Source organism: Armigeres subalbatus, chromosome 3, assembly GCF_024139115.2.
Source record: "Armigeres subalbatus isolate Guangzhou_Male chromosome 3, GZ_Asu_2, whole genome shotgun sequence".
In the NCBI taxonomy this organism is placed as follows: Eukaryota; Metazoa; Arthropoda; class Insecta; order Diptera; family Culicidae; genus Armigeres; species Armigeres subalbatus.
In genome coordinates, this window is record NC_085141.1 from 174,109,282 (window position 1) to 174,125,068 (window position 15,787).

At 41.3% G+C, this 15,787-nt stretch overlaps 1 protein-coding gene and 1 long non-coding RNA gene across 8 annotated transcripts in view; one reads left to right on the top strand and one right to left on the bottom strand.

The window, feature by feature from the left end:
* Positions 1-5,615: 5,615 nt before the first annotated feature.
* On the bottom strand, positions 5,616-6,555 carry LOC134224734 (uncharacterized). Of its 2 annotated transcripts, none has more exons than XR_009983042.1 (3): positions 6,401-6,555; positions 6,034-6,343; positions 5,616-5,934 (listed from the first exon to the last, which is right to left on the bottom strand). It is a non-coding gene; the product is annotated as an uncharacterized LOC134224734 (long non-coding RNA). The 2 variants fall into 2 exon arrangements; XR_009983041.1 differs by having other exon boundaries at positions 5,616-5,952.
* A 1,284-nt stretch (positions 6,556-7,839) lies between these two features.
* Positions 7,840-15,787, top strand: part of LOC134220743 (synapse-associated protein of 47 kDa) — a 90,519-nt gene continuing 82,571 nt past the window's right edge. For 4 of the 6 annotated variants that reach the window (XM_062699846.1, XM_062699847.1, XM_062699843.1 and 1 more), the window contains exon 1: positions 7,840-8,016. Coding sequence is in view for 4 of the 6 variants with exons in the window: in XM_062699843.1 (XP_062555827.1) it covers position 8,016 (1 nt within the window). In the remaining 2 variants the exon portion in view is untranslated. The remainder of the gene's footprint in view (positions 8,017-15,787) is intronic. The other 2 variants (XM_062699850.1, XM_062699851.1) reach the window with 2 other exon arrangements.

A 15,787-nucleotide genomic window follows, 5' to 3' on the forward strand; every position in this document is an offset into this window, starting at 1 on the left:
TTTTGTTGTTTTTTCTTTTGTGGTATTTTTTAATTCGAGCTATTTCGGTATTTCGAGCAGTTTTGAAGAACGTTTTCATATAGGGCGGTCCAAATTCAAGCCAAATTTTCAAAACGACTTAGGTCTGTCTCAATTGGATAATTCTCGCTTAACTTTTCAAAAGGACCTAAGTAACATTTTTTTCATGAATTAATTTGAATAGCGCAATCAACAGAACAACATGAAAGCTATTGATTGCCGTATTCAAATTAATTCATGAAAAAAATGTTACTTAGGTCCTTTTGAAAAGTTAAGCGAGAATTAAACTCAAATTAAACTTAAAAGTGACAGTTCAATAATTATCGAATAACCCTGCTGGATGAGCAGGATTACTTTTGACAGATATCGAATCATTATTGATCGATGTCTTATTGGAATTGTTGGGTAGCACGCAGCCATTCTTATGGCCGGCTGAATTTCAAATTTTCGAACTGTCAGTTTTAAGTAAAATTAAATTTGATTCGGGAAAGGAGACAGAGCCTTATCTGCTGTTGTTAACAACGATTCGAACGTCAATTTGATGAATCTGATAGCACTCCCAAGCAAACAAACACTACCAATAGGTAGGTGAAGGTGGTACTTATACCACCAGTGTGTCATTAGTATAAGGCTGGCTTAGGTGCCCGCCAGAGTAAACGCGACGAGCGATGCGACGCGACGCGACTTACGTAAAAGAATAACAATCATTATCAAAAGGCTGTCAAATTGCACTGTCGCGTCGCGTCGCATCGCACGTTGCGTTTACTCTGGCTTCGCCCTTAGGGGCAAGCCAGAGTAAACGCGACGAGCGATGCGACGCGACTCACGTAAAAGAATAACAATCATTATCAACAGGCTGTCAAATTGCACTGTCGCGTCGCGTCGCATCGCTCGTCGCGTTTACTCTGGCTTGCCCCTTACACCTCTGAAAAATTTTCCGCCGGATTTTGATCCCCGTATATCCCCGTGGCCGGGATTTTAATTTTCCGTGCCCAAATCCCGAAAACATCGCATATGCATACCTTAAGGTAGCCTCACACCTCGGGAATTTGGTCAGCGGATTTTTCCCCATGTATTTTTGCATATGCGATGTTTTCGGGATTTGGGCACGGAAATCCGGCGGAAAATTTTCCCGAGGTGTAAGGTGGCCTTAAAGGCTACCTTACACCTCGGGAAAATTTTCCGCCGGAGTTTGATCCCCGTGCATTTTAAAGGGAGTCGGGATTTTTATTTCCCGTGCCCAAATTCCGAAAACATCGCATATGCAAAAATACATGAGGACAAAATCCGCGGACCAAATTCCCGATGTGTGAGGCTACCTTAAGGTAGCCTCACACCTCGGGAATTTGATTCGCGGAATTTTTCCCCATGTATTTTTGCATAGGCGATGTTTTTTGGGATTTGAGCACGGAAAATCAAAATCCCAGCCCCATTTAAAATGCACGGGGACCAAAATCCGGCGGAAAATTTTCCCGAGGTGTAAGGGCCGATGTCCACGTAGCGGTTTTTCAACGCCACGTGCACGCAGCGTTAAAATAACGCTGGTGTGCATCGGCGTGGTGACGCTGCGTTACCGCTTTTTCCCGGTGCACACCTGCGTCTTTTTGACGCCACGTGCACTCTGCGTTGAAATGCCGCTACGTGGGCATCGGCCCTAAAGTACACTGCCAAAAATATCTATATCCAGCTTTCCACGCTCGGTAATGGCGGCTTGTCGGTGTTCAAAAATCAATCAGTCACTGTACTTTTTGACACTAGCTGGAGGAAAACTCACTGGCGAAAAGGCCTTTTTTTCCTTCCCCTCACCCAGAAACTCCAGTGAGCTTTCCTCCAGCTAGTGTCAAACAGTACAGTGACCGATTGATTTTTACACAGCAGCAAGCCGCCATTACCGAGCGTGGAAAGCTGGATAAGATATATGTGTCGCCGTTATAAATTTTTGCAATAGCTCCACCCTAATATAATCGATATAGAACCACACATAAATTAAATAATTGCTAATTCGAGACCACACATAAAGTTTATTTGGACATATATTTTATTAGTAGTTCGCGTGGAGAATGGTTATGTGTGCGCTGATATACATCATAAGTTAAATCTATGGATTTTCGCCAATAAATATGTGTGGATTTTTAGTAGTGTAGCCTTTACACCTCGGGAAAATTTTCCGCCGGATTTTGGTCCCCGTGCATTTTAAGTGGGCCGGGATTTGATTTTCCGTGCTCAAATCCCAAAAACATCGCATATGCAAAAACACATTGGGAAAAATCCGCGAACCAAATTCTGAGGCTACCTTAAGGTAATCAAATTGCCCTTTCGCGTCGCGTCGTATCGCGCCGTCGCATTAAACCTATGTAAAGTAGCAAAAGATATTTTAGTTACCAGATAAATATTGTCGCTGTCGTCGCAGTCCGTTACATCTTTTGCTGGCGAGTATAAGGGATCTAAATGTCAATGAAGGAAAAATACATACGATTTGACAGTTAGGTACCACACATGTTTCGGACAGCAGAACAAAGTAAACCGAAGCGACAATCTTTATCTGGTAACTAAAATATCTTTTAAAGTAGCCTTTATTCGAGATTTTGACAGTTTTTCACTCCGCCGGTCTCTGCAGAGGTTATGGTTATATACCATGGTTATTAGCGCTTTGATGTTGCATAAAGAAGAAGTAGCAGAAAGATGATAATCGAAAAAATCTCCACGGGAAACCATACGAAGAAGTTTTTAAAACTCTTCTCAAAAATTCTAGAAGCAATTTAATTAGAAACGGTAAGCAGTACGGGGTTGGACTTGTCTTATACTGTGTATAAAGTGTAATATCACAAAAAAAATCGAATAGTAATATTGTGTTTATTACCCGCATAAATCCAAACATCAGCCGAACCATTATTAGAACGGTTAACGTTCCACGTTAAACCGTAATGATAATGGTACTGAACCATAAGCGTACTGTAGTCTGATAACGTTTTGAGCATAGTTGCTATGGTTTTTGTAGACCGGACTGTATGAGCAACGGGTTGATAAGAATGTTAACCGTAAGAAAAAACGATTTGCTTCATACATTTTGGAGGAAATATTGTATCAGTATTGTCAGATTTTCTGGATATGATACACTGCGCGGCGTTTGTAGTGTTCCCAAATGGGTACTTGCACAAAACTTCACGCGGCGAATGACTGTCGAAAGGTACGGCCGCGGCAAACGATACACCGCAATGCTATTCACCCATAAGAATCAAGTAAACGGGGTGCAGAAAGCGCGGCGGTACCTTTCATGATGCGTTCACCGCGTGCAATTTTGAGAAAATCAGGCAATATTATCATCGACCAATACATAGACGGAATGCTGGCCAGTTTTCCGGGCACCACTTAGTACCCCTGGGGAGTGAGCGATTACAATTATTACAATCACCCGACCGTTGAGAAGCCCCTCGATTCGAAATGCGTCAGTTTGACAACAGTAGTTGTCAGTTATGTTTATTTATTTATTTGCTCTGATTATTTGTTTTTGTTAACGAATTTATCAATCGCGTTTACATTTTTTGTGCGATAACGGAAGAATCCTGCTGAATTAATTCCTTTCGGTATATGGATATATTGATCCGGCTTTGTGTTGAAACCGATAAAAGGGCTCTACGACAAATTTATCCTGCTGATGGATTTCAACTCCTTTTACGCCAGCATCACCCAAGATTACAGGACTTGTTTCGCTAATGTGTTACCGCTGCCGACGACTGATGCAGTAGATAGGAACGTCAGCGCTCAGATTCTCCAAGCAAAATGGGAATAGGTATTGCCCCGTCAAACTCGAGAGCAGAAAATCGGTGATTCGGCTAATGAAAACACCCGGTCTGTCACCGGAACATAGAATGCAGTACAGTATTCGCCAGAAGGCGCTCAAGCTTCGAGCCAATCCCCTTTACGGATGTTAGGGCTACAACAGATCCCGATTCTACGCTCAGCACATGGCCGCTCTGATCACACTAAAAGGTTGGGAAATTCTTAAGAATACCAAATGAAAACCATTGTGGAAAAACTGTACTATCAGGTTTGTGTTAACATATTATCATGTTTCTGAATATTTCGACATTGTTGTTTCAAAAGGGCGAAAGTCGAAAACGTAAACATTGACTTCTGCTGATTTCAGAAAGATTAGAGACTTCTGGCGGTATTTTCCCCTTCCGTTCGATAGAAGGCGCGGAGCGCTACCAGTTCCAAGTGGTTGTTAGCTGGTAGTGGTCCTAGTTGTTGATGAATTTGCAGGAAAAGGCATTGTTTACGTTTGCGACCTTATGGAACAACCGTGTCGATTTTCTTTTTGTGAGTCAACGCTGACCACCCCCTTCCACCGCTTTTGCTGTTGAACACTTTTAATCAAATTTCTTTTCCTTTCTTACCCAACAGGTTATCTATGGCGACACGGACAGTATCATGATCAACACCAAACAGCATCGATTATGACGAGATGTTCGAGATAAGTGCTAACATCAAGTAGATCGTCAATAATACACAAATGGTTAGAGCAGGACATCGACGGTTTGTACAAGTACGTCCTGCTGTTGAAGAGAAATGATCTCATGACCCCACTGCAGCAGCTTCCCTCCTCGAAGGCGCAAAGCAAATAACTATACCGCTCAATGAATATCAGGATACGATGCAATGTGAATGAATAAAATAATGAATTTAATACGAGGCGACGTGATTACACATCGATGAAATGAAAGATCCAGTCAACAAAGACAAATTGAAACCTGATGTGGATTATCATCTATTGCAGCAGGTCTTTCCAGTATAGTGACGTTGCAGTTTGTCCTGAGTTGGTTATCTGAGTTGTGTTAAGAGGCCATCCAGAAAGTACGTCACGCCTTTAGGGGGAGGAGGATCAGAGCAGAGTGATGATCCATAGAAAAATTTTAGAGGCTTGGTACAAAAAGCGTGACGAAGGGGGGAGGGGGTGGTTTAAAATCGTCAATTTTTGCGTGACGTACTTTATGGATCTATATTGATTAATTGATTGATTGAGATTGACTAATTGAATGATGTAATTGATTGAAATTGACTTATTAAGATTGATTGATTGATTGATTGACTCAGCTTATTTGATCGATTGAGATTGATTAATTAAGATTGAGATAGAGATTGATTGATTTATTGAGATTGATTTTGAGATTTTGAGTTTTTACCAACACTGCCGTGGACAACGGCAGCTGCTATCAGTTTATCAATCCGAAGATGGGACCGACTCTGATTTGCAAGTCATTGAAGCTGCAACATCCTAACACAATGGCATTGGACATCGTTTTGCCCAAGTGCTTCGCGTTTGCCTGGTAGCTGAACCTTCGAACTCGGGATAGATTAGGCACTTGACTCACACTTGATGTTGCGATGTTGGTGGCAGATACTACACTGAGAAAATTCTTCATATTGAATATATTTTTCGCAAACATAAACTTTTGCAATTTGGGAACAAAATATATGCAATTTGTATCCACACATAAATTGAATAACTGCATATTAGAGACCACACATACATTTTATTTGATTATAGATTCTATTTGTACTTCGCGTTGAAAGTGGTTATGTGTGCCCTAATAAACATCATGAGTTAAATTAATGGATTTTTGCCAATAAAAATGTGTGGAGTTTTTGCAGTGTACGATTTCACCGCGGCGGTCTGTGCAATTGATGTTTTTGTTTCCACTGCGGTGTCGATTATTTTCGTCAAAAAAATCGAATCCAGGTGTGGGTTTATGTCAGACTAGAGGAGCACCATATATGGCGATTCCGACTCCTGAACGTTCTGATGACGAGAAGCATGTTTTCTCCTCTGAGTCGGTTGATACACGATTGAGGTGTCCGATGCTTAACTTGGGAATATTGTTGTTGAGATGCGGAATGACCTCGATTATGCACCTACTGTTACTGTACAGATCACTGTGAATAAAAGATGGAATGTGTCAGCACTGCTTGTAATATTTCTGAAGAAACAATAACTTTTAAATCACGAATACTAACCGTTTTTCGAAACTGGGACTGCCGATTGTCTACCGTACTATCCGGCTTTTGTTGTAGCAATTCCGGTCGTCAATTCCGGTTATTTCATATTTGAAACCCGGGATGTCGGGCATCTCGTACAAACAAATTGTTTATTTTTAACATCTCTTGGATGAGTATAGCTTTCGGTTGTTTGCTGGATCTTTAGTTGGGTCCGATGGCGATGATGAAATCGTCCTCCACTTACTACATTATCCAATGAGACGACATAAACACCCGGCCATCGTGATTGATCTTTGGGGTCATTGACGTCGTTGTTGATGCGATCAGTCTATAAAAGAGACCATCTCTAATTTGAAATTCACTAGTAATAAAATAGAATACTTACCACAAAACAATTAATTTCACCAGAAATGTTTTAAACCATCCCGGCTATCCCGAAAGCTATCGTTTTTTATTAATCACCGATTAAATACGAGGTATTTTTACAAGGATACTGCAACTGCATCAAAAGTGTTGTTGTTGTTGTTGTTGCAGTTTGGATTTGACAGCGAAACAAAACAGATGAAATGTCAAAACGTCGGGAGGGGTCAGTCTATTTCGCTGGTGAAATTCAATGTAATTCGTCACCCACGAGGGGTATTTTTCTCAAAAAAAAGAAGAAGACATGGTGCCCGAATTTAAAATGATTTGTACCGGACATTGCGGTCTATGTATTAGTCTATGATATTATATTGATTATGGTTCGTCGACTGTAAACCTCATTGATTAAGGTTGAGGTAATTGTGGTACCCTAGATATGTATTGTTCGTAGAACCTAATTTTAATGGGTAACGATATAAACTATGTCCATGTTATATTTGCAACTGCACGAAGAACGGTAAATGATTATGCGGGTATACAGTAGAGAGTAGAAAAAAAGTCCAACCTCGTACTGCTTACCGTTTTTAATTAAATTGCTTTTAGAATTTTTTAGAAGAGTTTTAAAAACTTCTCCGTATGGTTTCCCGAGGAGATTTTTTCGATTATCATCTTTCTGCTTCTTCTTTTTCATGCAACCCGTAAAAAAATAACCTTATATAGAGATGAGTGACGTTTAACGCTCGCACACTAATGTGCAATTCGTCATGTGTAAAAACATATTTGTTTTCCTTCTGCTCATAACCTCAAAAATGATTGGGTCATCATAATGATTTCAAAAGAGTCAAAAAATATATGGAAATATACTCATTTTTACCCAATCTTTGCTAAGTGGCACCATCTAGGATTGTTTGTTTTATCGCCACTCACACATTCGGACGTGAGAATCTCAATGTTATGGCAAAAAACCATTCGAAAATACTTATACTCTTCATTATGCCACCTAATGAATGATCCCATATCAAAAAGCTAATAACATTCATAGGTTAATGAAAAGTATAAGTTTCCGAATGTATGTGACTAATGCGATGTATAAGTTTTTTCTTATACATGTCATTAAGCGCCTGCTTTGGCAAAAAAGTATTAGAAATATTAATAATAAACAACATTAATTTTTTTTTACGTGAACATCAAAGCCCAATAGGGTTGATGGATTCATTCACAAATTACATAACGCTAAAAGAGATTATTTCCTACCCCCTCCCACCCCCTCGTAACGTGTTTTGTTTGGAAGGGTTCTACAATTTGTATGGGCCGTGACGCTCGGACAGACACCCTCCCACCCCATAAAGCGTTATGTAATTTGTGAATGGGCCCATTGATGAGCTGCTCGAATTTTGAAAAAAAAAATATAAAAACAAATTTGCATCAGTGTAACTATTTGTTTTTGTTTAGGAAACGTCACGTCATTCGAATCATTTTGCCAGATTGTTTGCTTGCGACTTGCGAGTTTTTGTGATTTACGAGTGATTTGAGAAAACCTGGTGAAAACAGTAGTGAATTTGTACAAATTATTGTTGTTAGTTACTGGAAATACTTGCTTCAATTTATGATCCATATAATATAGTTTGAAGGCCTAAAAAAGTATGTATATAGTTGGAATATTGGCGTTTGTGTAGTGCAAAGTTACACGCAATTTGCTCGCTGTACCAATTAAGTGCGTTATCGATTTTTCATAAAAATGTTCACTCATTGTATGTACGTTTTCGAAATCGATCTTACACTCCCAGCTGCGAAAGCTGTAAAAGAACCAAAAGAACATTATTAGGTATTTCGTTAAATCAAGTATGAAAACATTCAATCAATTAAATTTGTTAAATATTGTTTGGTAGGAGTGAACTAGTTGCAGCTATGATTCATATAATGAAGTTAAAACATGTAAACAGACACGTAGAGCAGGCAATCATTATTATTAAAAATAATTGAATTTACATCAGCCTATCGGTTTTAAATTCGGGTTACCTAAACCTAGTTTAAATCCAGGCTCTCCAGTAGCCTTGTGAGCAAAGAAGTAGGATTGTCAATCCGGAGATGGCGAGTTCGATTTTTTTCTCACTCAGGGCATAGTGTATCCGTTGTATTTGCCACACAAGATACATACTCATGCAATGGCGGTCCTAGAATAGCTTTCAATTAATAACTCAGAAAATGCTCATAGAAAACAAAGCAAAGTTGGAAAGCAGACAAAGCTCCAGTTGGAATGTAGAGCCATTAAAGTAGAAGAAACCTAGTTTGTTTTACAATATAGAATTTATTAAAAACATGACTGCAATCCAAACTGGGTAGTCCGGGAGCAATTTTTAGCAAATTTTGATGTTTCGAGTTCCCTTTGTCCTCAAATTTGATTGCACTGGGCTGAGAAGCGTCTTCACCTTGTAGATCAGCGAGTATAATAGAGCCAATTCTGGAGGAATTATGTGTTTCTATTTGGCTAACGTTCTAAGCTTCGCCTTACGATTTTAAACATTGTTGTACACTATCATTTGACCAATTTGTTTAGAACTTTTTTTTTCAGAAGTATGTATTATGTTTATTTCTACGATAAGAAGTAAAACTCACTTCATCGTTTTTGATTTCGATGAACCCATACCAGTTGAACTGCCTCATATTTCTGTCTTAAAGTAAAGGTAATGCTTTTATGCAGTCTGCAGATCAAAAATCCACCAAGACTCAGGAATACGCACAGATATGGCCATTTCCGTTGAAACAGCCAGATATTCGAGCATATAACTCTTGGAAACTTGGAAACTGTTATAAATTGGTCTTACAGGTCTTACAGTCCTGAAACCGTTTTTTGCCTTTCTCGTATACTGCCGTCATACGCATATTTGTCCTATGTTTGCTGGGATTCTCTATATACATGGGACAGTTATGCGTATAACGGCAGTATACAAAATATACGTAAAGGTTATATATTCGCTCCAAAACAAAAAGGCCCGAAGAATTGGAAGTTAAGGCTAATTTTTTTTATGAAGAAGCGTTTCTAAAAGTCTCGCTTCCTCGCTTCTCGTCTCGCAACAAGTTGCACCTTTCCCATTGCATTGCTTTCTTTTAAAAATTTCTCAGATCGAAGCTCCGAAATTATGGAAAAAATACTTTTTGTTATAACAAGCCTAGTAGCGAGTCAGTTTTAGTGACTTGGTCACTATTTTGAGTCTAGTCACTAAAAAGTCACTATTTGCATCCAAATCTCACTAAAGTCACTATTTTTCGGAAAATGATCACTAAAGTAACTATTTTTGCATTGCCTATTGTAAAGAAGTTCAAAATAAAAATCATTTGTACCTATTATAATGAACCAAATCAAATGTGAATCTTATAGCTATATCAGGGTTTGCAGAAATCGCCCTCAATAGATAATGAACAACGATAAAAGAGAGGCAAAAACTGCTCCGAATCATAACAAGCCATGATAACAAATTTATCAAACTTGTAAACAAGTGCGAAAAAACAGAATCGGATAGGCAGCCCCCACAGAAAAATGTTGATTCTCGCTTTGTTTTCGCTCATTTCGTGTTGGTTACTGCACAGCTGTGTAGAACAAGTTGAAATGCATCTGCAGAGTCAGTGCTACCCACATTTGGAGCTTTCTAAAAGAAATTTATCATGGGGTATAGCCTCCCGAATCAGTTCTCTATCATGACAACTTGCGAAAAAAGTCTCTCGCGGGATGCTACATATCGTATATGTATACAGAGATGATAAGTGAGAGACTTGCTCATTCTCTTTAGGATTCAATCCCTGAGCAATATATTAAATTTGGGAAGAACCAAATTTAATATATAGCTACAAAGAAGTGTGTTGTGAAAATCAATGATGTCAACTATGATCTATTTCTTCACGAATTGAATTTGTTAAAATGCGAAAGGCTACCCTCAAATAAAGAGTACATAATTGAGGAGTATTGGAACCAGACCCACTTCTGTTGGTGAGCGTTAATACCCTCCGTTGACAAACATAGTGAACACTGAACAGCCTCGCTTTCATCAGAGACAATGATGTTTGATGTGTCTCAACGCCAGGGAGAGTAATGAACGGCTGTCGATGACAGAGAACACATTATGATTTTTAAATGGTTGATAAATCTATTTATGATTGTTAAATCCGCAAAGCACCCTTCGAGATAAGTCTCGAAAGAAAAGTAGGGCAAGTTATGTCACAAGTAATTCTGGCACAAACCACTAAATTCAAAACTTTTTGATTAAAATTATTTAAGAAATATCACATTTTCATTGCACTAAACCACATAGACAGCACCCCAATTTGCCAACCATAGACGATCGGTATATCTTCTGAGCCATCTAAAATATAGATCTCTAGATAGGTAGATCTCTGAGCCATCTAAAATATGTTTGTTTTTGGAGCCAAAATATAGCCTTTCGGTACACTTCGTGTCCGAAAGAGACGAAAAGAGAAACGGATTTTCACGGAAATGTTCTTGAAGCGAGAAGTTTGTGGACAAGCTCAAAAGAAAATAATTGATTCATGCATGATTAAATAATATTAATTAATATAAATATAAATATATTAATACTAGCGAAAGTAACCGAGATTTGCCCGGGTGTTGCAAATGTCATAATGAACTAATTGCAGCACCGCACCCTAGAGTAGATCAATTTTAGCTGACCCAAAATTGTATTCTAAGATTTTTTTAGTTTTCCCCGTTAAATTCATCAACCTTTTGCATATACAAACCTTACGGATCTCAAAACGAATCGATTAGGGAAAAAATCTTGCAAATCGATCAACCCGATCGCGAGTTAAATAGTCAGGAAGGAAATCTCAACTCATTTTTATTATATAAATAAATTAAATAAATAAGAATAAATATATAGAACACCCCTATTTCAGAACTTCTTATTCCAGCTACGTTCATTATTTTATTTATCATCAGAGGCCGGAGTGGCCTGTGCTGCACATAAAAGACTTCTCCATTCAGCTCGGTTCATGGCTGCACTTCGCCAACCACGCAGTCTGCGGAGGGTCCGCAAGTCGTCCTCCACCTGATCGATCCACCTTGCCCGCTGAGCACCTCGCCTTCTTGTTCCCGTCGGATCGTTGTCGAGAACCATTTTCACCGGATTACTGTCCGACATTCTGGCTACGTGCCCGGCCCACCGCAGTCTTCCGATTTTCGCGGTGTGAACGATGGATGGTTCTCCCAACAGCTGATGCAACTCGTGGTTCATTCGCCTCCTCCACGTACCGTCCGCCATCTGCAACCCACCATAGATGGTACGCAACACTTTCCTTTCGAAAACTCCCAGTGCGCGTTGGTCCTCCACGAGCATCGTCCAGGTCTCGTGTCCGTAGAGAACTACCGGTCTTATAAGCGTTTTGTAGATAGCCAGTTTGGTACGGCGGCGAACTCTATTTGATCGGAGCGTCTTGCGGAGTCCAAAGTACGTACGATTTCCAGCCACTATGCGTCTCCGAATTTCTCTGCTGGTATCGTTATCGGCGGTCACCAGTGAGCCCAAGTACACGAATTCTTCAACCACCTCGATTTCGTCACCACCGATACAAACTCGTGGTGGGTGGCTCACATTGACCTCTCTTGAGCCTCTTCCTATCATGTACTTCGTCTTCGACGTGTTGATGACTAGTCCAATCCGTTTAGCTTCGCTTTTCAGTCTGATGTAGGCTTCCTCCATCCTCTCAAAGTTACGTGCCATGATATCAATGTCGTCGGCGAAACCAAATAACTGGACGGACTTCGTGAAAATCGTACCACTCGTGTCAATCCCTGCCCTTCGTATTACTCCTCCAAAGCGATGTTGAATAGCAGACACGAAAGACCATCACCTTGCCGTAACCCTCTACGGGTTTCGAAGGGACTCGAGAATGCCCCTGAAACTCGAACTACGCACATCACCCGATCCATCGTCGCCTTGATCAACCGTATCAGTTTATCCGGAAATCCGTTTTCGTGCATTAGCTGCCATAGCTGGTCCCGATCGATTGTATCATATGCGGCTTTGAAGTCGATAAATAGATGATGGGTGGGCACGTTGTATTCGCGGCATTTCTGCAATACCTGACGTATGGCGAACACCTGGTCTGTGGTAGAGCGTTCACCCATAAATCCCGCCTGGTACTGCCCACGAACTCTCTTGCAATTGGTGTTAGTCGACGGCATAAAATTTGGGAGAGTACCTTGTAGGCGGCGTTCAGCAATGTGATTGCGCGGTAGTTGCTACAATCCAGCTTATCGCCCTTTTTGTAGATGGGACACACGACACCTTCCATCCACTCCTGCGGCAGAACCTCATCCTCCCAAACCTTGGTAATCACCCAGTGCAGCGCTCTAGCCAGTGCTTCACCACCGTGTTTAAACAGCTCTCCTGGTAGTTGGTCAACTCCAGGGGCTTTGTTGTTTTTCAGCCGGCCGATCTCCTCCTGGATTTCCTGGAGATTCGGAGCCGGAAGCCGCATGTCCTGCGCGCGTGCTCCTAGGTTCATTACCATACCGCCACCGTTGTCTGCCATATCGCCATTCAGGTGCTCTTCGTAGTGCTACCGCCACCTTTGGATCACCTCACGCTCGTTCGTAAGAAGGTTCCCGTTTATGTCCTTACACATATCGGGCTGTGGCACGTGGCCCTTACGTGAACGGTTCAACTTCTCATAGAACTTTCGTGCGTTATTAGCGCGGTACAGTTCCTCCGTCTCTTCACGGTCTCGATCTTCCTGCTGGCGCTTTTTCCTCCGGAAAATCGAGTTTTGTCTGTTCCGCGCCCGTTTGTATCGTGCCTCGTTTGCCCTCGTGCGGTGTTGCAGTAATCTCGCCCATGCTGCATTCTTCTCCTCAACTAACTGCTCACATTCGCCGTCATACCAGTCGTTTTTCTGATCCGGAGCCACCGTGCCTAGTGCAGCGGTTGCGGTGCTTCCAATGGCGGATCGAATATCTCTCCAGCCATCTTCAAGAGATGCTGCGCCTAGCTGCTCTTCCGTTGGGAGTGCCACTTCCAGCTGCTGCGCGTAGTCTTGGGCTAGTCTACCGTCTTGTAGCCGCCCAATGTTAAGCCGCGGCGGACGACTCCGACGCGTGTTGATCACCGCCGAGAGTTTTGAGCGCAGACATACTGCGACGAGGTAGTGGTCGGATTCAATATTCGCACTGAGGTAAGTGCGTACGTTCGTGATGTCGGAGAAGAATTTACCGTCGATTAGAACGTGGTCGATTTGGTTTTCCGTTATTTGATTAGGTGATTTCCATGTGGCCTTGTGGATATTCTTACGGGGGAAGAAAGTGCTTCGGACTACCATTCCGCGGGAGGCTGCAAAGTTTACGCATCGTTGGCCGTTGTCGTTCGATACGGTATGCAGACTATCCGGTCCGATGACCGGTCTATACATTTCCTCCCTTCCTACCTGAGCGTTCATGTCACCGATGACGATTTTGACGTCCCGCAGTAGGCATCCATCGTATGTCTGCTCCAGCTGCGCATAGAACGCTTCTTTCTCGTCGTCGGATCTCCCTTCGTGTGGGCAGTGCACGTTGATATAGTTGAAGAAACGGCCTTTTATCCTCAGCTTGCACATCCTTGCGTTGATTGGCTGCCACCCAGTCACGCGTTGGCGCATCTTTCCCTTGGGGGCAGCAGGGACTATGTACAAGGGCTTGACGATCCCTCCCCAGGCCATCTGCGAGTTGTGGCGCCTGCCTAGGATGTGGTGGGGTTTGACAGTGGGCCCTGTTAAACCTCTATAAAAAGCTGCATGTATCCGCAAGTAGGCTCCGCCAAAGCGACCGTGTGCCGCTCAAACCGACGAGACAGGAGGTTTGCGCAGGCCCAATAAGCCGCCTAGAAAACCAATCATTACGAACAATATAAGAGATAATGCGACTCGATATAATCGGCAAAGACCTAGGCGACGAATACAGGATCACGATTGGAAGCTTGGAACATGGAACTGCAAGTCGCTAGGCTTCGCAGGTTGCGATAGGATAATCTACGATGAATTACATCCCCGCAACTTCGATGTCGTAGCGCTGCAGGAAATCTGCTGGACAGGACAGAAAGTGTGGAAAAGCGGGCATCGAGCGGCTACCTTCTACCAAAGCTGTGGCACCACCAACGAGCTGGGAACCGGCTTCATAGTGCTGGGAAAGATGCGCCAGCTACGTTCATGTTTCTTCAAATAATCATATGTTGTATGAATATTACACTAATATATTCATTTGAATTAATCAATTTGATATACAAGCCTATATAGGGTGTCCCAGAAAGTATAAACGCGATTAAAAAATAACATTATGACATTGTTTGTTGGGAAAAATTGATTATTGTTCCACTTTTATGCCCTTTACTATGCTTTACTGCTGCTCAGTATCACTTTTCCCAGATCCTTTTGGTCGTAGTGGAATTTTGATCAGATGGTACCCATAGGTACCCATTAGCTTCTGCACGGACCGTTTGTCAATGATTTAGGCTACATTTTCAATATTTTGCAAAGTTATGATGGAATCCGCTTCCTTAACATGCTTCCACAAATGTGCCTTTGTCAAAGCACAAAAAGGAATTTCCTGGGAATGATTTAGAGAATCCATCTCCTTGAGTACGGATTCGACTCTTTTTGATTTGTACCAGATGACCGTGTCCATCACGTAATACACTGAAATCAAAACCATCCAAAATAGTGCTGGATTATGACGGTTTCGGATAATAGACAGTAACCGCTACCACAAGAATTCCTGAACGTACACATCAACTATTATTGTATTGATTGCTGCAAATGGATTTGAGAGATTATTATTATTAAAATCTTTATTAAAGAGGTTTTTAGCCCAAGGCTAGTTCACCTCCAATGGATTTGAGAGAATTACATACTTACAAATTGCTTACAAAATCATTGCCTTTTTACAGAATTTTCCGAAATGAACTCGCTTATCAACATCGTCAATACTTTACCAGCATTTTATAACCAAACTCCACTCATGGTGTGTTTGTCATCATCATCACCTTGCATAACGATCTTCCACACAAAAGTTTATCGTATAACTTATGGGCCCATATTGGGACATATGCAGCATGTTATTCACTTCTTTTTTTCTTCTACTCCCTGAAAGTCCGTAGCTCATTTTGTGTCTTGTTCGGTCGACTTTATTCTTCGATGTGCTCAGATTTTTCGAAATCTTGAACAGAAGTACCATTTTTACCAGAAAAGATTGAAAAAAAAAATCCGATCGAACATATAGCTCATAGGGAGCGATTTACGTTCAGATTTTTTAATGCCCTGAAATGAAAAATCCACACCATACTTCCGAATCGCATTGCAAACTGCTTCGATGCTCTAATTTTCTATTTTCGCCATCTGACTCGGTGAATATTAGGAATAGTGCATCATT